Source organism: Stegodyphus dumicola, chromosome 2 (assembly GCF_044657685.1).
Source record: "Stegodyphus dumicola isolate Sdum_Otavi_A_Nest chromosome 2, ASM4465768v1".
NCBI lineage: Eukaryota > Metazoa > Arthropoda > Arachnida > Araneae > Eresidae > Stegodyphus > Stegodyphus dumicola.
The window spans coordinates 247,607,194-247,630,254 of NC_140769.1; the positions used below are offsets into that span (position 1 = coordinate 247,607,194).

The following is a 23,061-nucleotide window of genomic DNA, read 5'->3' on the forward strand; positions in this document are numbered from 1 at the left end:
TTAAAAAAACATGTTTCTTTGCTTAATATGGTGTAGGAAACCCGTTGGCATCCAAAACAGCTTGCAGTCTTCTCGGAATGGATAAATACAGTTCCTGTATGTTTGCCAAGAGAATATTATACCATTCTTCCTGAAAAACGGTGGCAAGTTCAGATAACGATGTTGGCGGTGGATAACGAGAACGCACTTTCCGTTCCAATGTAGACCACAAAGGTTCGATAATATTCAGGTCTGGTGACTGTGGTGGCCAGGGGAGATGGAACAACTCATCCTCGTGCTCAGAAACCCAGTCCTGGACAATGTGAGCTGTATGAACAGGGGCTTTGTCGTCTTGGAAGACACCATCCCCATCGGGGAACAAAGTTTGTACCATGGGATGAACTTGATAGGCCAAAATGTTCACATAAGTCTTGGCAGTCATGTGCCCTGACACAGTTATCATGGGGCTAGCAGAGAACCACGATATGGCTGCCCAAACCATAACAGAACCCCCGCCATGTTTCACTCTTGGCAACAAGCAGTCTGTATTATAGGCTTGAGATGGCGTTCTCCAGACGTAAACTCGGCCAGAAGTGGGAAACAATGTGAAAGAAGACTCGTCAGACCATATTACTCGCTCCCACTGCTCTATAGTCCAGGCTTTATGACTTAAACACCACCTTTTCCTGTTACGGGCATTAGCATCATTGATGAGTGGCTTCTCAATTGCAGCACGGCCAGCAATTCCCTGTTTATGAAGCTCCCTTCTAATTGTTTTGGTACTCACAGGGTTCGGTAACACAACATTCATTTCAGCAGTAATCTTATTTTTCGTCAGAATTGCCCTTAATGATCGTCTGTCACGATCGCTCAGGACACATTTTCGTCCGCGCTGTGATTTAGCAGATGATGTTTTTCCGCTTTTCAAATATGCGGAATAAATCTTCGATACAGTACCTCTTGAAACACTAAACACCTCGGCTACCTTGCTTACGGAAGCACGTACCATACGAGCTCCAACAATTTGCCCACGTTCGAAGTCTGTTAACTCTGACATAATGCAATGACAACCTCACATAACAGTACTCCGACAACAACTGAACTGTTAAGCACATTTACGAAGTTGTATAGGTGGCGAAGTTGTATAGGTGGCATCAGTAGTCAAAAACGCCAGCGCCACCTACATATTTCATTAAAATCAATCTTTCTTTTCAAACATGGATTTTACAACGTGTTTCCATATTTTTGTCCATCCACTGTATAATAGTTCACCGACATTTAGTTCTTACAAATTAGTGTTTATAATAGTTCTTAATAGTTAATAATAAATAAGTCCATAATTAGGTAAACAGTATTTGACAGTCTTCGAATCCTTACGAGGGCGCAGCACATTTTTCTCGACCTCATTTCCAATTTCCTGGCAGAATGTACATTTCTAGTTCGCGCGATATTTAAATAAGATAGAAAGAAGAAATTATTTAAAAGAAGGTTTTAGAGGATTGACTCAGAGAGTGTTCTACCTGCTTGAAGGCCACGTTGCTAATATGTTTCTCTCCCGAACAGTATTCTGGGGCGTTGAAATATTCTCGCCATTCCGCAGTCCTTAGATGCTTGCGTGCTATTGCAATTGTGTATCCGTTAGGCTAACTTGCTTTCATTAGTTTTAGTGAATCCGTTGTCTTTGAGTTGAGCCATAAATGTTGGCTTTTGTAAGCCTGAGTTTGTGCCGTCTGTCAAATCAAATCAAAGGATCCTTTACACCCTTTCCCTTTCTCTGTGATACTTACAAGACGTAGCGAAAATTCACTTACATCTTTTAGAGTTCAGTATCGTTTATATCACCTAAAAACGGGAAACACTATTTGAAATAAATGTCAACATGAAAATTTCATATTTGGATATCAATATATTTGAATTGCAAACTGTAACCAGGAAAAATGTCTTGCAGGTACAAAGCTTTAGATTTCACGCAGAAAATAAATATTCTAAGGTATTTCTCCCGCCTTCCTAGCGTGCCTTCGTGGTGTAGTGGTACTGCACGCTGGGCCGGTATTCCAGTGCTTCGATTCCCGGCGAAGGCGTTGCTCATTTTCCCTCCTGCCCTCTGCCAGAGCACCTTCGATAGCAATTCTTTCCTTCCCACTACATCACATATCCAGTGAATAGACTATTCACGGACTATTACTGCAACAAGGCATCTTAGAGATAATGAAGCAAGTGAATGAAATAATTATATCCAAGACACTAAAGATTAATGTAAAATGTAGAAAGGCGGCCTAACCGTCAGATTGCTAGCAATGACTAGGATGACTTCCTAACCCTGTAGTGCCATTAACTTAGTTTGGCGGAACAGGTTAATTAAAGTGACCCTATCTTGCCTGCTTAAAAAAATACCTAATGTCTCTACAATATAAATCTGATTTTTTTTTTGCTTTGCGATATTATTATTAATGGTTTTGCCTGTTTTATAAATATTTAGTAAATGAAACTTAAAATTTATTTAATTTTTTTTTATTAGTCCAAAGGGACTTGAGTCCCGAAGGACTATTACTTTCGTTTTGGCATTTTGCGTCGGACTCATAAATGTCGGTTCACTTTTCAAACTGTTGCCACAAAATGTTAGAGTCCTGCATTATATTTGAAGAAATTAAATAATGAAAAATCTGCGTAAATGTATGTATATTTCTCACATTGTCATAAAATAACGGTACATAGAGTCATCGAATTTTGAATAACGTTATCCTCCAACGAATATGAGCATGTGGAAGACCAAATTTGAAATTTGAAATTTGTTTTATGATCGATTTCCTACTTTTTAAAACTTTGACGAATTTTTGATTAACAAACTCAAGGATTTCAAAGCGAGCAATGGCAACGTTGTGCAGAAAAAACATTTTTATCTTCAGCGCGTGAGTCTCTGTATCGGAAATTCTAAAGATATGCTCGTTTTAAAACTATTTTGCGATATTGCTGTTGCACTGGATCTTATGGTTTAAGTGCGAGGAACATGATATTTAATAAAGAAAGGTAACACACAAAATGTTAAAAAACGCCCCTTTGGACGTAATTTAAAATCTGAAACATTTCAGATTTATTTATTTATTTATTTATTTATTTATTTTTAATAAAGAATTTTCATTTTGTTAAAAGAGAAAAAAAAAGTGGAAAAGGAAAAAGAAAGGAAAGGAGTTCTGATCCGTCAGCTCTTTTCCGATTCTTTATTAGGTTTGAAACCACTGTTACAGGTTACATAATAAGTTTCACTCAGCCAGTATTTATCAACATACCATGACATAAACACTTATTTCAAAATACCAGCTGTATTTATTTCACATTTCTTATGTAAAATGTCTTAGAACAGACTGAAACCAAATAAAATATTACACATAAAAATTTCAAAATGCCATTTTAAATATGTATAATTTTATGCAAAGTATTTCTCTTTTTAAAAAAGATTAATTCATGCTAATGAAAATGCTGCAGAAGTTTGGAAAAAGAAGTTAAGTTTAAACCATCATGATTAAACTCATCTTTTCAACAAGTCTTGAAATCGTCAATCATTTTAAAGACTATCACTGGATTCCGGTTTCTTCTAGACAGTATCATTCATGTGTTCTTTTATGGGAAAAGTGTATTTACGCATACAACGTTCTTCTTGCCATGGATATAAAAGTATGGATCCTTTTGCGAATGATTTGTATCAAAATTCAGTGAACGTCTTTCTTCTTGATTTTCAGTAGTGCCCTTAAAATGTACAGTACACTATAAATTAACACAAAAATGTATGGAAATGTACATGCATCAGTACGTTTGCAGTAAATAATATCGGGGAATGTACGACTCATCAGAGACTGAGCTGTAAAGTCCCTGAACGCTGATAATTGGGTCCGGGGACCGAATCCGTGATTTTTACCGCCCTCAACGTGTATACGAGCCAGTTTTCCTTAGAAAGACATCCACGAAGGCATTCTTCTCTTAAGGCTGCTATCATACATCCGTTTGTTTCGGAAGAACACCAATTTTTCTGCTTTGTCACAACAGCCAATCACCACAGATCGCTTTGGGGTTAAAACAGGAGAAACTGGTTCTCCATTATAAACAAGCTGATAGCATTCGAAGCTATAAATTAAGCTGATTGGTTGAAAACAAACAACTTGCAATTTTTTTTTTAAAGGAAGGAAAAAAAATCACGTGTCTTTCCTTCAGTAGTAAACCAGGCATAAAAATTGTCCGAAACAGTTGTTCGTATGAAACAACTGCGTGAGTGATATGGGCCTTAGAGAGACAGCCCTCGAGTGCTTTGCCATAGTAAAAGGTGTAGAGAATTTAGATTATTTAGAAGCAGGAGATGGGAAAAATGTGACTCGAACCACAGACCTCCCGAATACGATCCGAGTGTGCTACCCACTACACTAGGAAGGCATGCTAAGAATTCAGGATAAATACCTTATAAAGGAACCAAACCAAACCAAACGGATAATATAGATTTCTGACCAAGGCGAGGTCTACAGATAACCACCCGACTAGAGAATCTGGAATGTTAATCTCGATACCAACACTGACGACCGCTCTCAGTAGTAGAAAACAAAATTTTTATATCAAATCTCCTTCAACATAGGCGCAAGCCTTAAGATGCAATTTCCAAGGAAATGTAATGATGATTTTCATGATATCAAACTGTGTGTATTATGTCTTACTTCTGTATGAATAACATCTGCAGTTAGTGAAGTACTTCATCGATTCATTTTTATCGAAGCAGTTATGGGATATTTTTACACAAGATCATACATCTTTCTTAGTACATACACATTGACTTTGCTTATTTAACATGAGGTTAGAAATAAATGATGATTGAGTAATTAACTGAAAGGTATATGGAATTACATTCTTCCCCTCCATGCCTGCTCTCGTGGTGTAATTAGTAGCTCGTTCGGCTAGCAATCGGATTATCCGATAAGGGTAAAGCTAATTTACCCTTACCGATAATATGTACTCATGTAGTATTATTTAACTAAGTATTATATATAATAGCTAAATCAAACTCCCAATTTCATCGCTTTTTAACTGCTGTTATGTATTCTTTATGACATGGCAGAATCACTTTTGTAATCAGTTGTCAAGAATTTACATCTTTTTCGGCAGGTGGGTTATACGACGTGTGAAGAACAAGATCGCATTCTTAACTTGGCGTATACCATCGGTAGCTTCTGCATGGGGTCTACGTCTTTCATCTGGGGATTTCTGCTGGACAGATGGGGACTCCGCAATGTTCGTCTTATAATAAAGTAAGTGAAATTATCATCCATTAAACAGCTTGAATATTTTATGCCTTTTTATTTTTCTAACTCGATGACGTAATATTAACGATGAACTTAACAGAAAAGTTACAGATGCAAAAGCCTTAACTTTAGAAATGCATTGAAACGAACGGGAAAGCACCTATCATCATAGAAACAAAGTAGTATTTTATCAATGTCAGACGGTAACGTGGTTAGGGGTACCGAAGGGTCCGGATTCGAATCCCGGAGAAGGCATGGATGTTTGTAAATGTATAAAGTGTTTTCGGTCTACATATATGGTGAGCCGAACGTGACAAGTGGGACATTGAGATTGGTAGCAACAGCAACACAACACAGCAACAAACGTAAGTTGACCAGAAACCCAGAAAATATAGTTACCTAGAAAATATAGTTGGAAATAAATATTTTAATAGACGTAGTTGGCAATATTAGCCATAATTCACTTAAGAAGGTAAGATAATGATTGTGTCTTTTCAATTAGCGATCGATGCGGTATGTTCGGTCATGAGTATGCAGGTCTTTCAGAACTGCCCTCCAAATTCAAAGTGCTTACCATCCTCTGGTCAAAAAAGTTAATCTCCATTCCATCCATGATAAAGATATTGTGCCAGGTAGTGCTTCAAAATGGTTACGCATTTCTCGTGAATAAGTGCACATCACGCAGAATCTCCCTGATGCAAAATTCTTAGTGAAAGTAGTGGACAAACTGTTATTCCTGATCTCGCGCTTATGATTTTCACGTGGTCAGGTTTACGAAAAAAGAATTTGCGAAGATGCGACATTATTCCGTTTATGAGGTGAAAACTGTTAGGCAACAAACATTATCAAAAGCTGAACAGGAATGCTTCCAAACAAAGTACCTACCGTGCCACAAATGTTTGAACAAATTTGATATTTTGTGATTATGCATAAATGTTGTTTTAACAGTATACCTTCATACAAATTGAAGATTTATTACACGTATTTTATATGCTGACTTTTTTCATGTGAGTGCAATTACTTTTTCGAATGATCCTCATAAGCTGATACTTTATTTTCTTAACAATCGCATTAAAAAAGTTTAATTTATTGAACTTTCCAGCAGTATTGTACTACTAGACTTTCCAGCAGTATTGTCTGTAAGTCGGGGTATAAAATCTTAGCTTAGTTACAGTTTAAGGTTTAACATACCTAATGCACTTACTAGGCAATTAATACCAGACGCTGTAGGTATTAATCTCTTGTTCCAGTGGCTGTTATTTACAACGCTTAGAAGTTCTTTTATTCTACACATTACATATGACGTCCAAACTAAAATGGTGAAATATAACTCATCGTCATGTTGTTGTTGCTTTTCCCCCGGATTCTGATGAAGTCAGAAAAGGTTCAAAAGGCAGTTGGCTCTAAGAACGTCGAGCACAAAGAGGGTATTGGTATAAATATCCTCCATATAGAGGTCCAAACAGAGCAAAACATATTCAGCAGAAGACATGTTCTCGGCACTAAGTGCATGTGGAAAAGATTTTCATGCCCGCCGTGAAAGAGAGGCACTTCATGTGACCGTTGGCAGTACGTGAGAGCGCTCTCTGGGAGCTCCTGTCACACCAAGGTTTAGTGTTCAACCAGGTCTGCTAGCCAAGTACCAGTGATGGGTAGGGAGCACAAGCCATTCCACCAAGATTTGTGATTTTATTAGAAAGCATAGTTTTGAGAAGGGAGGGCGAAAGAGGAGGAGCTAAATACCACACATGGAAGTAAGAAGAAAGAAGGTCCTTTCTTACCTTCATGATACCACAGCCTTCCTTTGAATGTGGGAGCTCATTTTGCAGGGAGCTCTTTTGTCCGCCATTTTGTTGCCTTAATGATTCACATGAGAGAGGATCCACTGTAAATGGATATCATGGTGCTGGGAAATTAGGTGTAGTTTATGTAGGATAGAGATGCTTATGTTGTCACCCACAAGAATCAGTCATCAAGATGTTGTAGGAACCTACATTTATCAGATAAAATCAATAAAAAGTGCTTTTCTTTTAGGATAGTCTCAAGCCCCAAATTGATTGCTATCAGTTCACTCCTGAAGACAGAACTGTAATTTGGATTACGATGACAGAGATTTATTTTTCCATGGGGGAGGTGGTCTAAATACAAATGCCACTAAATTGGATGGTTAGAAATTTTACTGCCATCTGTGAAGATCTTAAAAGCATTTACTTACTACTTACTCATCATCTTATTTACTTACTTACTCATCTGTTTACCCATCATCATACATCTAATGATCAACTGGCCTCTTATCAAACTAAGTGTAGACATCTATGAAATCAACGGCATTCCTTCTTTTACTTGCTCTTATAGTGCAAGTGTTACCAGTGAATTCAACTAACTACTCGTTAAAACACAATTTATATTGTAAGATATTTCTCTCTTCCCGTTTCCTAATTGCATTCTGTCATGCCAGAAGTGCGTGAAATATTTTCAAAAATATGACGACTTTAATATACATTTAACTATGCAATAATGTATTACGTATCAGTGCAATAAAAGTGCGTCTGCAAATTTCTCAACAATGCAATGAAATCTCTGTAAAATGACCACTCATGTTTTCGAACGGTTTTTATACTCTAAGTTGGTGGTAGCTTCTTCAGAGACACGAATGATCGATATCTATATTTATTTATACAAGCAGAAGTATTGATTTGGCTACGTATGTTTGTTTGTCTACTGCAGCGTTTTCCAAACTGTGTTTCGTAGAATACAGATACTCCGCAAACAGTTATTAAATATTCCTTGAAAAATTAAGAATGAAAAATTAAAGAGAAAACATATATTAAAGAAGTTTAATTCTTAAAAAATCTTATTTTCTTTTGGATTTTTTATTTTATCTCTTTTTATGAAATTGTTAAGTAAATATAAATTTTTTACTAATACTAACAAATAAGTGTAATATTTTTATAGTTGAAAATATTGTTTTGTAAAATATTATATGTTAATCAAATAGTTATTATGATTCAAGTCTTTACTATAACTTCTCTTCGTATTCCTCACTATGCAAATTTGGTTTGTTTGTATTTAAGACGAGGTTTTGGAATCTTTAGATTAGAGCTTCTGACAATTGTATCTTCTCGTTAGTATTCTCACCAGTTGTACTTAAAAGTTACATTTTCTTGCTTTAACATTATCGCTAGCCGATGTTTCAAATGCGCGCCGGTAAGAAGCCTGAGGCAGCTTACCTTTAATATATTTAACATGTTGTCTTAGATTAAGTTATCAATGTTTTCTGTTATGTTAAATGTAATATCCACAATGGTGGAAGTTTCTTCTGTAGCACATGTTGTGCCTCTTCTGTTACATTAAGGCTAAATTAAGAAAAAAAAATATCATTTTAATCTTCTTCTGTATTTTGAGAATAATTCAAGATGTAACAATAACTCGTTTTGAGTATAGCGGGACTTTAATTTTAGTTAAGGATTTTTCCAGTTACAACAGAGCCCTACAGTTTTAGAAAAATGAATATTCCACTATGATGCGGTATGTTAAAATATTTTGGATTTTCTCACTAGATGAAAATAAACTTGAGTGGTTTCCTACCTTATATTATAAAGTATTTTCTCCCTCTTTTCTGCGTGCCTTCGTGGTGTACCGGTAGCACATCGGCGGGTATTCGAGAGGTGCAGGTTCGAGTACCGGCGAGGGCATTGCTCATTTTTCACACCTCCAGCGTCAAAAATTCGAATGACTTTGCAGTGACGCCCAAAATAAAAGGTGGTGGATGATGATTCTTCACCACCAGGATTCCACTCTTTAAAAGGGGGGGGGAATATATAAGATATTTTCTTCCTCCGTTCTACATGCTTTCGTGGTGTAACGGCGCTACACTCGGCGCATATTTGAGAGGTCCAGATTCGATTCCCGCGAGGACACTACATATTTTTCACATCTCCTGCTTAAAACCAAAAAAAAAAAAAAATCTAAATAAAAAAAACCTAAATACTCTACAATGTCACCCAAACTAAAAAGTAATGGAAGATGATTCTTCACCACCAGGATTTGGCGATTGGGTCCCCTAATCTTCAGTCACCCTTTAAAAGGGGTACTATTTAAAGTATTTTCTTCCTCCTTTCGCAGGCCTTGCTGGTGTAACATTAGCACATCGACGCGTATTCGAGAGGTCCAAGTGGTTCGAGAACTCCAAGTGGTCCGAGTGGTTGGAGCGCCGGCTGGAGCACTGCTCATTTTTCTCACCTCCAGCCTTAAAATAACCTAACTACTCCGCAATTAAAGTAAACAAGTTAAAATAGATAGTGAAGTTTACAATAAGATATTACTATATTTGCATGACTTGCAGTCACTATTTTCCACAGCACGTAGACAACAATTTTTGCATTCGAAATCCTTTCACAACGTCAGATAACGTCAGATAATAACGCTACACGATATATAATTTTATCAAACGATTACAAGCTAAATGCAGTAACTCCGGAAGTTGTAGTAAACTAACAGGAAGAGGAAAAGAAGTGAAGGAAGAACGAGTAATGGCTGAGTAAAAATAAACCGCATTAAAACCTGGTAACACACTGTCACAATTCACAGGGAATACTAAATTAATTTTATCGGATTCTTTTGAACTCCTCCCCTATTCTGCCCAGGCCCTTCAATTTCTGCTGTGTTCATTATAACAGCAAATTGTAAGGGTTAGGTTAATTTTATTAACAGTTAAATTTTGAGTTAAAGTTCCTTTACTGTCGATTCATAACTTAGTACTTCCGGCCAGAACGCAGTTTTAGAATCACAGCTGAATACATAATGAGGAAGAGTGGTATTTAACCGCGAAGTTCTTCGGTCTTAGAGAGATACTAGGTATTCTGTCTGCACGCGTCCGCCTTTTTAGGCTACTCTCTCGTAAGCTATTATCACCCTCGGCCGTACTTTAGGACCTTGATAACTTCGCAGTCTATTAACGCTAAGGGGCCAACTCTGCTAGAATTTTTGATAGCTTCCGCTGTACCTCTTTAGTTTAGATTAGTTTAGTTTTATTCTTAGTCTTTTAAGTTCAAAGCCAAGTGTCGATTTTATTGTACACTCGAAGAGGGAGTTTTGTTAAACCTTAGTTGGAATATTAAAGGATTAGTTTACCCTTCTATCTTGTTGTTTCCTGTTACACGAACTCAAGCGATTATTTGCTTATTAGTTCTTAAGATTCTTCACTTCCAACAGTAATGTAGAATTTACAAAGTGAGGAACTCTACAAACTCTTTGCTAAAGCTAAACTGAGCTGCAGCAAAGTTGTAATCATAAATAAGTTTTCCCTTATTTATGATAATTTTTTTGCTGACCTTCTTCATTAATTTACAGTAAAACTGCATAAAATTATATTCCTCGAGTACTTTATTAATAATTCTATTGGAATTGAGAAATATTAAAATATTTTGTAGTAGCACAATGATTCACTCTATTGCACTGATAAATAACTAGTATAGGGTTACATTGATATCAAAGATGCCTCGTGGTTAAAGATTATTAATCGATTTCCTATGCCAAAATATTATTTTTGCCTCTACTTCGCGGTGGAAAATTTTGTCACGACACATTTTCACTAATTATTTTAAACAGTAAAGCTGAATCATAATTTTGCTTTATTACTAAAAATAGTTCTGAAAGGATTTGTTAAGGTTCTTTTTTAATGCTTTCGCTGAGCACGCATTGTATTGCACATCATAAGTCTTATCCTTTTTGCAGCCCAGCATTTTATAGAATGTTAACATTATTATATACACATTTGACTGCAATTTTGTCTGGATGCGTGGCGTTGTCTACTGTGCTGCAAGCACTATTGTGGACAATGATATGCGTCTGGATGGAGGTGCAGTTAAATGTAAACTCAGTTAATTGTAAATGCAGTTACTTATGTATTCTATTCATGTTAATGTACTTACATGTACTTATGTATTCTATGCATTGTAAATGCAGTTAAATGTACTTATGTATTCTACATTCAAAACATGTAGTCATTTCAAGAGCCTTGTATGCTCATGTTATTTTACTTTTGGTATTCTTTTCCGGAATTACTCTGCTTATTAGTAGAACAACTCAGTAAGTGTCTCTTCGCTCAAAACTGTACCTTCTTCAAGAGCCTTGTTTGCCCATGTTATTACTATATATTCTTTTCTTCGAAAACACAATAATGCTGTCTCATCCTAGTCCTTGGCTAGGGTTTGACCGGAAGTTGTTCAAATCCGATGAGTAGGTGAAAAATCCCGTGTGGTCGGAAGCCTGCCCCTCAGCGGCGAGTAGTAGTAGTAGTCTACCAGTTTGTTGTTACATTCACTCCTACTAACCCATTTTTATTGTCTTTTTAGCTTTATTATTAAGAATAATTTTCTTCGCACTTACGCCCTATACAATTCAATAGCAAAATTAAAAAAAATTAAAGCAATATAGTAGTATACGTTTAGAATTCCCGATGAAGTGCTAAGTATTGGCCTAACATTTTCCCGTTTTTTCCAGTCTTTTCTCAGTTCATCATATTAATGTTCAGTTTTCTTAATAAAACTGCTTTACAATTTTTTGTCTTTTATTATTAATATTTTATTTGTTTACTTTATTTATTAACTATCACGCTTGGTTAAAAGTCTATTCTAAAATTAAGATATTAAAGAAATATTTTCTTTCCATTTTAAAAGATAAGACAGATTGAAATATCGTGTAAGGTAAAAAAATTACTGAATGATACATATTTACCTTTTGTTCAGAAAAGCCTTGTGTAGTATGTGTATTTAAATAGTGAACATCAAGCAATACTTATGAAATAGCACTGAATTAAATATATACCATAGAAGTAATTATCTTGCTTTTAAAAAAACGGGTTTAATTCAATTCTGAGATTTACTCTGGAGTACATACTACAAAGTCCGCATCTTCTAACGTTTTCAAATAACCGCCTTGTTGTTGTTTACGCAAAAATATGATGGTGTTGATCAGTCCATGTTGGTATTCATCATCTTTTATAAAACAAGGAATTATAATTTGTGTTTAGGAATGATAGTTTGGGTAATAATTAAAATGGCGTGACTTCTTTTCCGGAGACTAAAAAGAAAATGCGCACATGGTTTAAGAGATGTCATTTTGCAACTGCAATATATCTTAAAAGAAACATCAGCAAACAGTAAAAGCCCATTATGCAACTTTAATGGTTCAAGGTAAAATACATATCGATTTAGAATCGGTACTCAAACATTGATTTGGATGAAATGTTAACAAATTGCCAGAATTTCTTTTCGATTAATTGCCTTTTTGATTACCTCCATTGAAAATTCATATTTCCCTCGAAAACCTCCTCTTCCAACTTTTTAATTCATCGAACCATTAAACTTAATGCCAATAAATCTTAGTGACGAAGTAACAAAAAGCAATTGTTTTTTTCAAAGAAAGAGTCCTTCACATTTTGCTGTGCGGTCATTAACAAGCGGGAAATGACACGATCCATTACCTCTCATCCGATTTCCCCTGAAACTACACGTAATGAAAATAACACTGGAATTACTAATGAAAGAAAATCAAAGAACCATTCCTGTGATGAGAAACTACCGGATTTTTCAGCTTCCAGTTTCCGATATAAGTCATGCATATCTTCAAATTAAAAAGAACACGTCTTTTTTTAACTTTTTTCTTCTTTTCTTTGAATCCTAATGCAGTTACACCAGAGAAATCAAATGGTGCATAAAAGTCCGCCATAGATCGAATAGTGGGCAAGTAAATAAAATCATTGGATGCTGCTAATTTTCTGTGAAATAGCTGACTGCCCAGATTTTTTTTCTTTGATAACATTCCTCCTGTGGTACATGTTTTTCCGCAAATACCTTACAAATGCTTTCCTTCAAAACAATTAACATTCTTCAGCCAATCAACTTATAAAAACTTAGTCTCCATTTACAATGAGATTTTTGATATATTACAATATAAGAAACAATTAAATATGCAATATAAAACATATTTTACAATGTTACTTTTAAAAAAAGAATTAACTATGCATTATAAAACATATTTATAATGTTACTTCTAAAAGAAGAATTAACTATGCATTATAAAACATATTTATAATGTTACTTCTAAAAGAAGAATTAATTATGCATGCTAAAACACATTTTATAATGTTACTTTAAAGAGAAGTAATATACTATGCATTATAAAACGTACTGTTACGAATTTTGTACATATACGGATCACTTTTAGAGAAATTATATGTAAAGTTATTAGTCTAACGGGGCTTTGTTCCTGAAGGACTACTGTTTTCGTTTTGCAATTTTGCGTCGAATCACTCTGAATGTCCGTTTCACTTTTCAAACTGTTGCCACCAAATATTATCGCCCTGTATTATATTTGAAGAAATTAAATAATGAAGAATCTGCATAAATGTATGTATGTTTCTCGCATTGTGATAAAACAGCGGTACCTAGAGCATATCCAATTTTGAATGACGTCATCCTACTGCGAATATGGGCATCTGGAAGCCCAAATTTGAAATTTGGAATTTGTTTTATGATCGATTTCCTATTTTGTAAAACTTTAACGAATTTTTGATTAACAAACTCATGGATTTCAAAGCGAGCAATGTCAACGCTGTACAGAAAAAACATTTTTATCTCCAGCGCGCGAGACTGTGTATCGAAAATTCTAAAGATATGTTCAATTTAAAATAATTTTGCGATATTGAATTTTGCGATATGAACTGAATTTTATGGCTTAAGTGGCAAGAACATGATATTTAATAAATAAAGGTAATACACAAAACGTTAAAAAACGCTTCTTTAGACGTAAGTTAAAATCTGAAACCTTTCATATTTTCTTTTTTATATTGTTTTTTCTGTGTAATGTAACATGAAAATCTAGAAGGAATATGCTCTGCCGGAAAGATAAGAAACAGGGGCAAGTCTTTTAACATTGAGTAAATGGCTTTCTGGCTAATTTGGTGAGATACTGCAAGTTGGCAGTGGTTTCGGCGACTAGTTTTTGTCGCCAAATTTGACAAGAAATAGCCAAAAACTGCCGAGCTCGGCAAACATTTGGCGACATTCTGGTCTGGCCTTTGTGCCACAGTAATAAATATTGTAATTGAGTAATTGAAACTGATTTCATGTCTAACTTCAACTGTGTTTGGCCCTCCTGTGCCTTCCAGTTATTGCTGTTGCTGTGAGCTATTAGATCAGAGCTACCTTTTAGAGTATTGTAAGCTTTGACTTTTAGACGCACTTTGCTTGCATTTTGTTTAATGTTTTGATAGTAGTTTGAATCGATGTAACTATTAATTGTACTCTGTGATACTGTGAACACCTGTACGAGTATTTCTGTGAAAAGTTCCAGAACTCTGAAGTATTTCTTTCATAAAATAAATTTTATCAACCTATCATCGGACCTGCATTCATTCAATCTATCACGAACTCGTACGCACGCAACAGTATTTTATAATATTACTTACAAAAGAAGAAATTAACGATGCATTATAAAACATTTCATAATGTTACTTATAAAAGAAGAATTAACTATACATTAAAGAATAAATAAAAATTGCCTTTTCTGAATTTCGATTTAAGACAGTTTGGTCAACTGGTGTACAAGAATTAAAACTCCATAATATTGAATTCAGTTTAATAGCTCGCTTTTCAAGAAATTAAAAAACATGCCTTAAAAATACCGTTCATTCTTCAAATTTTTAAAGTCCTAAGACTTGTAGCGATATGAGCTGAATAATTCAATATTATTACTGCATGTTTAAAATTATATACCTTTTAGAGACAACGATAGGTTTTTAAAAATACTGAAAAGAAATTTATTGGAAATGAAAATGTGATTAAGATCATATTTTTTCCAAAGATTTTACATAAAAATGTGCTTTTATTTTTTATTTTTCGAAAATTAATACATTAATTTCAAAATCGATCGTTAGCGTTATTAAGAACCGTCTAATAAATAGAATAAAATGCTCTTGAGAAAACCCCCGTGAAATTTTAGAAGAAAGATATTTTAATTTTTAAATTTTTATTGAAAAACTTTTAATTAAAAACCGTATTGGCAAAAAAAAAAAAAAAAAAAAAAAATTCAGATTACAATCATTACCGAGTCCCCTTAAAAGAAGAAAAGCAGCTGAAATTTCAAAATGTCAAAATTTAAATGAGGCAATAGTGAAAACCATTAAAAATGTTTTGTTTTTTAATGGTTCTGATGTAGTGTAATAAGTTTTCGGGACGCAATCCTGCATTTTGTATTAATGTTAGGTTATTATGAGAGGCTTTCACAAAACACAGTATTTTCTGGGATCCTGTTTACAGTGTTATAGGAGTATAGGAGGGTTACATGTTTTTAAATGTTAAAAAAAGTCATTTTAAATTTAAATTAAAATTGGAAAATTTATTAAGTAGCTAATTCTTAATTTAAAATCAAACTTCATGATGGAGAGTTTATCTATACGAAAGCATAATAGTCGATAGTATACCAAAGTATATGTCTATCAATAGGAAAAGACTGAGAGTATATGGTAAGGAAAATCTTTAGTTTTGTTTTGATTTATATCCCTTGTCTGACAGTAACATTAGCAGAAGGCCACGGAATTTATCGTGTCAAGGAGTGCAAGATTGCTCCTGTTATCATTAGTTCTGAATTGAATTGCTATTCAAGAATTATTTTATTTAAAATCGTATTTTGTACTTACATGTAAAGAAGTTGTTTAAAGTTAAAATTAAAGTTAGACACATTTAATATATAATTAACTCTTAATTTAGAATGAAGAACCAAACGTTTCGTGACTGGTGCAATGTTTTTTAAATGAAGGATTTAATACTGATATTAAATGATAAAGGAATAAGTAACTCAATACAAATAAAACAATAAGATAAATAAAATTTTCAGTAAAAGACAAAAGCAATAATTTTCTAATTCATTTTAATTTTGAATAAAAGCCTAAAGATTATATTATCCATGAATAAAATTTTAACTAAATGCCGAATATATTAATTGTACAATATTATTTTAATTTTGAATAAAAGTCTAAAAGTTATATCATTAATGAAAAATTTTAGAAATAACCATAATAATAAAAAAGGCTTAAATACAACAAAGAAATAATAATTAAACATAAAATAATAAAAATGATAATTTGAGTAAAAAAAAATAAGAAAAAAATAAAATAAAAAAATAAAAATATAGTATAGTATAGTAAAATAACAACAATAAGCCAACAAAGAAATAAGAATTAAATACAACAAATACAACAAAGAAATTAAATACAACAAAGAAATAAGAATTAAACATAAAATAATAAAAATGATAATTTGAGTTAAAAAAAAAGAAGAAAAAAATAAAAGAAAAAAATAAAAATATAGTATAGTATAGTAAAATAACAACAATAAGCCATCAAGTGTAGTCCAGGACCAAAATAGACGCAGATTGAATATCTAACTTGGAGAAATTATAAAACGTGTCAAAATATTAAGTTTTATATCTAGGACCAAAAATTTCTGGCTTAGTCAAATTAGAATATTTTGTCAAAATATGAAGTATTCTAAATAATCCAGGACTAAACTCTTCTGGCGTAATCAAATTAAAAATATTGTCAAAATATGAAGTCATCTGGTTTAGTTCTGGTCCAAAATCTACTGGGGTAGCCAAAGTATAAAATTTGTCTAAATATAAAGTCTTCTGGCATAGTCTAGGCCCAAGTCCTTCTGGCGTAGTGTAACTAAAAAAACTGTCAATTTATTAAATCTTCTGGCGTAGTCTGGATCCAAAACTTTCTAGTGAAATCAAATTAGAAATTTTTTCAAAATATAAAGTCTTCTAAAATTTCCTCCCGTAGTCAAATAACAAAATTTGTCAAAATATCAAGTCTTCTAGCGAAGTGCAGGATCAGAATCTTCTGGCTTAGTCAAATTGAAATATCACTCAAAATATTAAGTCTTCTGGCATAGGTCAGGATTAAAATCTTCTGGCGTAGTAAAATTATAAAATTTGTCAAATCATTAAGTCTTCTGCCGTAGCCAAGGCTCAAGCTCTTCTGTCTTGAGCAAATTTTAAAAAAGTGACGAAATATTAAGTCTTCCGGCATAGTTCAGGATTAAAATCTTCTGGCGTAGAAAAATTAAAAAAATTGTCAAAATATTAAGTAAGTCTTCCAGCGTAGTCCAGCAAGAAAATGTTTTGGCGTATTCAAGTTATAAAATTGACAAAATATTGAATCATCTGGCATAAATAATCCGGGGCAAAAATTTTCTGCCGTAATCAAATTATAAAAATTTTCAAAATGCGTCAGCGGTAGCTGAAAACGAAAATTTTTGGATAGTGAAATTATGAAATTTTTTATAATATTAGGTCATTTGGTGTAATCCAGGACCAAAATCTACTGTCGTAGTCAAATAAATATATTTGAAGAAATATTAAGTTTTCTGCCGTAGACCAGGACCAAAAGGTTTTGCCGCAGTCGAATTGTAAAACATAAAGTTTGCTGGTGTACTCCAGGACCAAAACCCTCTGGCGTAGTCAAATTATAAGGTTTGGCAAAATATTAAGTCTTCTGGCATAGTGAAAACCGAAAAATCTTCTGGCGTAATAAAATGAAAAAGTTGTCAACATGTTAACACTTCTGGCGTATTCCAAGACCAGAATATTCTGGCGTATCAAAATAAAAAATGTTTAAAAATACTAAATCTTCTGGCGTAATCCAGACCAAAAATCTATCTGCGTAATCAAAGTATAAAATTTGCCTAAATATTAAGTGTTCTAGCATAGTTCACGAAAAAAATATTCTTCCGAAATCAAATTATAAAATTTATCAAAACAGTAAGACTTCTCGCGTAGTCAAATTATAATAATTGTCTAAGAATCAAGTGTAGTCCAGGACTAAAACATTCTGACGAAGACAAGTTATAAAAATTGTCAAAATATTAAGTTTATATAATAGTCCGGGAACAAATATTTCTGGAGTACTCAAATAAAAGCATTTGTCAAACTATGAAGTCCAGTGAAGTCTCTCTAGTCCATTACTGAGATTTTCTGGCGTAATCAAATAACAGAATTTGTCAAATATGAAGTCTTCTGGCGTAGTCCTGAAGCAAAATGATCTGGCGTGGCTAAATTAAAAATATTATCGATATATTAGGTCTTTTGGCATAGTCCGGAACAAAAACTTACTGACGTAGTTAAATTTAAAAATATTGCCAAAATATGAAGTATTCCCGCACCAGGACCCACAGGCATAGTCCAATTATAAAATGTGTCAAAATAGTGAAGCTTTTGTCGTAGTCCAGGCCCTTAATCGTCCGGAGTATTGTTATTAAAAAATCTTCTGGCCTAGTCCAGAATCGAAATGATCTGGTGGGATCAAATTAGAAATTTTCAAAATATAAAGGCCTCTGTTGTAGTTCAGGATTAAAATGTTCTGGCGTAATCAAATTATAAAATTTATCAAGATATTAAGCCTTCTGACGTAATTCAGACGCGAAAACTCCTGACGTAGTCAAATTAAGTTTGTCAAATTATTAAAGTCTTTTGGCTTAGGCCAGGAAGAAAGTCTTTCTGGGTAGTGAAATTAAATTTTTTCAAAATATTAGAGCTTCTGGCTTAGTCTTATAAGATTTTCCAAAATATTAAGTCTCCTAGCGTCATCCAAGAACAACATCTACTGGTATAGTCAAAATATTAAGTCTCCTGCCGTAGTTCCGGACCAAAATCTACTGGCGTAGACACTTTGTAAAATTTGTCAAATACTAAGTCTTCTGTTATAGTTCAAGATCTAAATATTCAGGCATAATTAAATTGTAAAATTTGCAAAATGTTAAGTCTTCTGCCGTAGTTCAGGATCAATATCTTCTGCCGTAGTCAAATTAAATATTTTTGAAAATTATTCAGTCTTCTGGCGTAGTGCAGGACCAAAACCTCCTGGCGTAAACAAATTATGATATGTATTAAAGTATGAAGTCTTCTGGCGCAGTCCAGAACCAAAATGTACTGGCGTATTCAAATTATAAAGTTTGCCCTAATGTTAAGTCTTCGCGCAGAGTCCAGGATCAAAATCTTCTGGCGTAGTCAAATTATAAAATTCCTCAAAATGTTAAGTCTTCTGGTGTAGTCCAATATTCAGTTTTTAGATATATAAATATGCGTATTAGATATAGTCAGTTTATTTTTAATGATGTTAGTAATTGTAATAATAGCAATCACACACAGAAGTAAAAAATCGAATCGTTTGTTATCGAAACCCAAAAAGAATAATGTTAGGGCATAAAGCCTCTTGATTTCATTTGAGAAATATAAATACTCTCTCTATCCCTCTAAATGATAGCGCGATAACATTTTCAAAAATTATGAGAAAACATTTGGATTAGTTTTCCGTGTTCCATGCCCTCTTGTTATTCTTGGATTAGAACTAGTTCGTGGTGCTATCATAGGAATCGAAACCTTCCGTAAAATCAAGGCAATTTATAGTAGAAAACATTGTCTTGAAAATATTAGGCAAGTGTGATATACAAGGGATTTAAAATTGTTTAGCATTCATTTGTTTGAAGCCAGTAATTCGATGCTGCGCTGTCTTCAGCATTTGGTTTACTTGGTGCATGAAGCTTATCATATTTAAATTAATAGGCTTTCACCAATACTAAACACCATCAATTATTTGCTATTAAAGTAAATGATATACCATTTGCATCTGAGATGAAATGTATACATACACAGCGATTTTCCGTACTCCACACTCTTTAAAGGAACTAACTATTTAGAGGAACCAACAAATTTCCTTATGTGATGTTGGTGACGTCAAGAAATAATTTTTGATAAACATTTTCACACGACAGGTCTGCTCATAATAGTTAATTGAATGACATTTATGGGTATTTATTGATAGTCTCTGAATATAAAACTATAAATTTACAGAAAAATTCTTCTCTGATAAATGCATATCATTTATATTAATGATTTCGCTTATCCAAACTTGCTTTTACGAAAGAATGAGTACAGCCGTTGCATACTTATTTTTCATGTGAGAAGCAGAAATAAATATCTGAAAGTTTCACAATGCAAACAAATCTTTGTTTTATCACATCAAATTTCCTTTTTCAAATTAAAAATGAACTGATGAACATGAGTAATATCAAACATACAGTTCAGCTCCAGGAGGCGGTGCATGGTAAAAGCCAGTAGTCGAAACACTCAGACTCATTGTTGCCTATAACAAGAGATATTAAGGGTGTATATGAATAAGAATTACGGGATACCACATACAAAGAAATATATAAGTTTGGACGGTTGAAAACTAATTAACCTAGTTATAGAAATTACGGCTGAAAAAAAAATAATCTTTTACCAGATTGGAACGCTTATCTTGACCGTTCACTGTATACGTTAGCTGGCTCATCCGCAAACTGCCCGTGCTTGCACCGCGCCCTTCCTCTTGGCGTCGAACTGTCCGTTTCATACTACTCACATGAGGACTTAAATGAATAATATGAAAGGAAAAAGTATGTAAATATCAATTAGCTTCTATTTTGAAACTTTGCTAACTTTTAATTTGTGCTTATCATGCTGACTTTTAATTTTTTTTTAATGCAAAAGCATTGCAGTAATCGTTTCCTCAGTTTTGATATGCTGAAGCGTCTATGAGATTTCGGTAGAAGAATGGGTATGCAGACTTCAGCTAAAGACGTAGCTCCAGGAATAGCTTCAATGAGTCGCTTTTGAATTACACTATCTCGAATTGGTTTCAGATACATATTCGAATATTCACGGGAAGCTTCAAACATATTTGTATCAACAGGGGAATCCATAAATGCGGTACTAAATTGTTTATTCATGTCATCCAATCTGATTTCGTCCAGTTTAAAGGTTTGTTCGCCTGCATTATTGTCCGCTTGACTTTTGACACTTAGAGTATTATGGAATTTATTATTCAGTTTTTTTCTAAGATCAAAATCATCAGCATTACTTTTTTTTATCTCTACAATCTAAATCTTTATCACCTGGATTTATATCAATAAGGGAATCAGAATAGCCTAAATCATGATCAACTAAATTTGTATCAATAGGGGAATCATTATCATCTAAATCGTGATCAATTGTATTTGTATCAATAGGGGAATCAGTTCGTGACCAATTATATTTGTGCCAATAAGGGAATCAGTGTGATCTAAATCGGGATCAACTATATTTGTATCAACAAGGAAATCAGTATAATCTAAATCGGGATCAACTATATTTGTATCAATATGGGAATCAATATATCCTAAATCGTGATCAACTATACTTTTATCAATAGCGGAATCAGTATAATTTAAGTTCGTGATCAATAATAATTGTATCAATATCAGCTAAATCGTGATCAACTAAATTTGTATTAATAGGGGAATCATTATGATCTAAATCCTGATCAACTGTATTTGTATCAATATGAGAATCAGTATATTCTAAATCGTGATCAACTATAACTGTTTCAATTGGGGAAAAAGAATAATCTAAATCATGATCAACTATGTCTGTATCAGTAGGAGAATCAGTATGACCTAAATCGTGATCAACTAAATTTGTATCTAAAGGGGAATCATTATGATCTAAATCGTGATTAACTATATTTGTATCAATAGGGGAATAATTATTATATAATTCGTTACCAACTATATTTGTATTAATACGGGAATCAGTATAATCTAAATCCTGATGAACTATATGTGTATCATCAGGGGAATAACTAAAATCTAGGCTCTGATCAACTATATTTGTATCAATATGGAAATCAGTACAATCCAAGTCGTGATCAACTATATTTGTATCTTTAAGAGAATGGATAAAGTCAGCATTAAATTGTTTATCAGGATCACCCAAAGTGTGTTTATCCAGTCTAAGTATTTTATTATTTATTGAATTATTGGCTTCTGTACTATTTGCACAGGGCGGATTAGATAAATCATCATCTATTTGTGTTTTACAACTGCGGTTGGCAGATACAATTCCTTTATCAGTACAGTCAGTTGAATCGTTATTATAAGCTTTATTTTCAGTATGGCTATCAATGGGGCTTAATATCCAATGCATTTCTGTCATTATCTGAATCAGCAAAACCATCATTAAAAGCTTTCTTACCCCAATCTACATCGAGTTCTGTTCAACGCTGTTTTCTCCGCCAGTTGTTTGATTGCTGTTTTCTGTCTCATCGGAAAGGAAGATTATAATAATGACGCACATAAAAACATAAACCAAAAAATTGAAAACTGGTGTTGGTAGTAAAAAATACGCCAGTTTTGCTAGAAAAAATTTTAAAGTTTGCTTTTTTAAAAAAGTGAATAAAACGAAAGAATAATATTATCAATACTGATTATAACTGCTTTAATATCGATTATAAATGTTTCAGAAAACATATTATAATTACTTCATGTATTAAAATTTTTTTGAACGTGCTTTACAAAACAAAAGCGGGTAAAGGAAAATTGTATTTGCATTTTATGATTTTTCTGCAATATTTCTGGAGAGATAAAGTTTTAAATAAATGCTTGTAATTTACGTTTATATTCACCAATTAAATGGTACTTGATTTTATTATATACATATATATATATATATATATATATGTGTGTATTGAAATTCTATAATAAAATTTTAAAAAAATTTAAATGATTTAATGACCATTTAGAGAGTTTACGTTCTCTAAACTGCATTTTCTCAGTTTGCATTTTTTCGATAAATCCTTTTACTTAAAACCATATCTTAACTGCGTAAGTTTAAATTTACAGGTACTTTTCCATTTTGCCGTCACAAGCGATAAAGTCGCCAAAAA

At 33.3% G+C, this 23,061-nt stretch overlaps 1 protein-coding gene across 1 annotated transcript in view; it reads left to right on the forward strand.

Annotated features, from left to right (window-relative positions):
* The window catches only part of LOC118187530 (equilibrative nucleobase transporter 1-like), a 321,014-nt gene that overhangs the window by 66,173 nt on the left and 231,780 nt on the right, over window positions 1-23,061 (forward strand). The window contains exon 3 of the mRNA XM_085811987.1: window positions 5,122-5,264. Within this exon, the coding sequence (XP_085668113.1) occupies window positions 5,122-5,264 (143 nt within the window). The remainder of the gene's footprint in view (window positions 1-5,121; window positions 5,265-23,061) is intronic.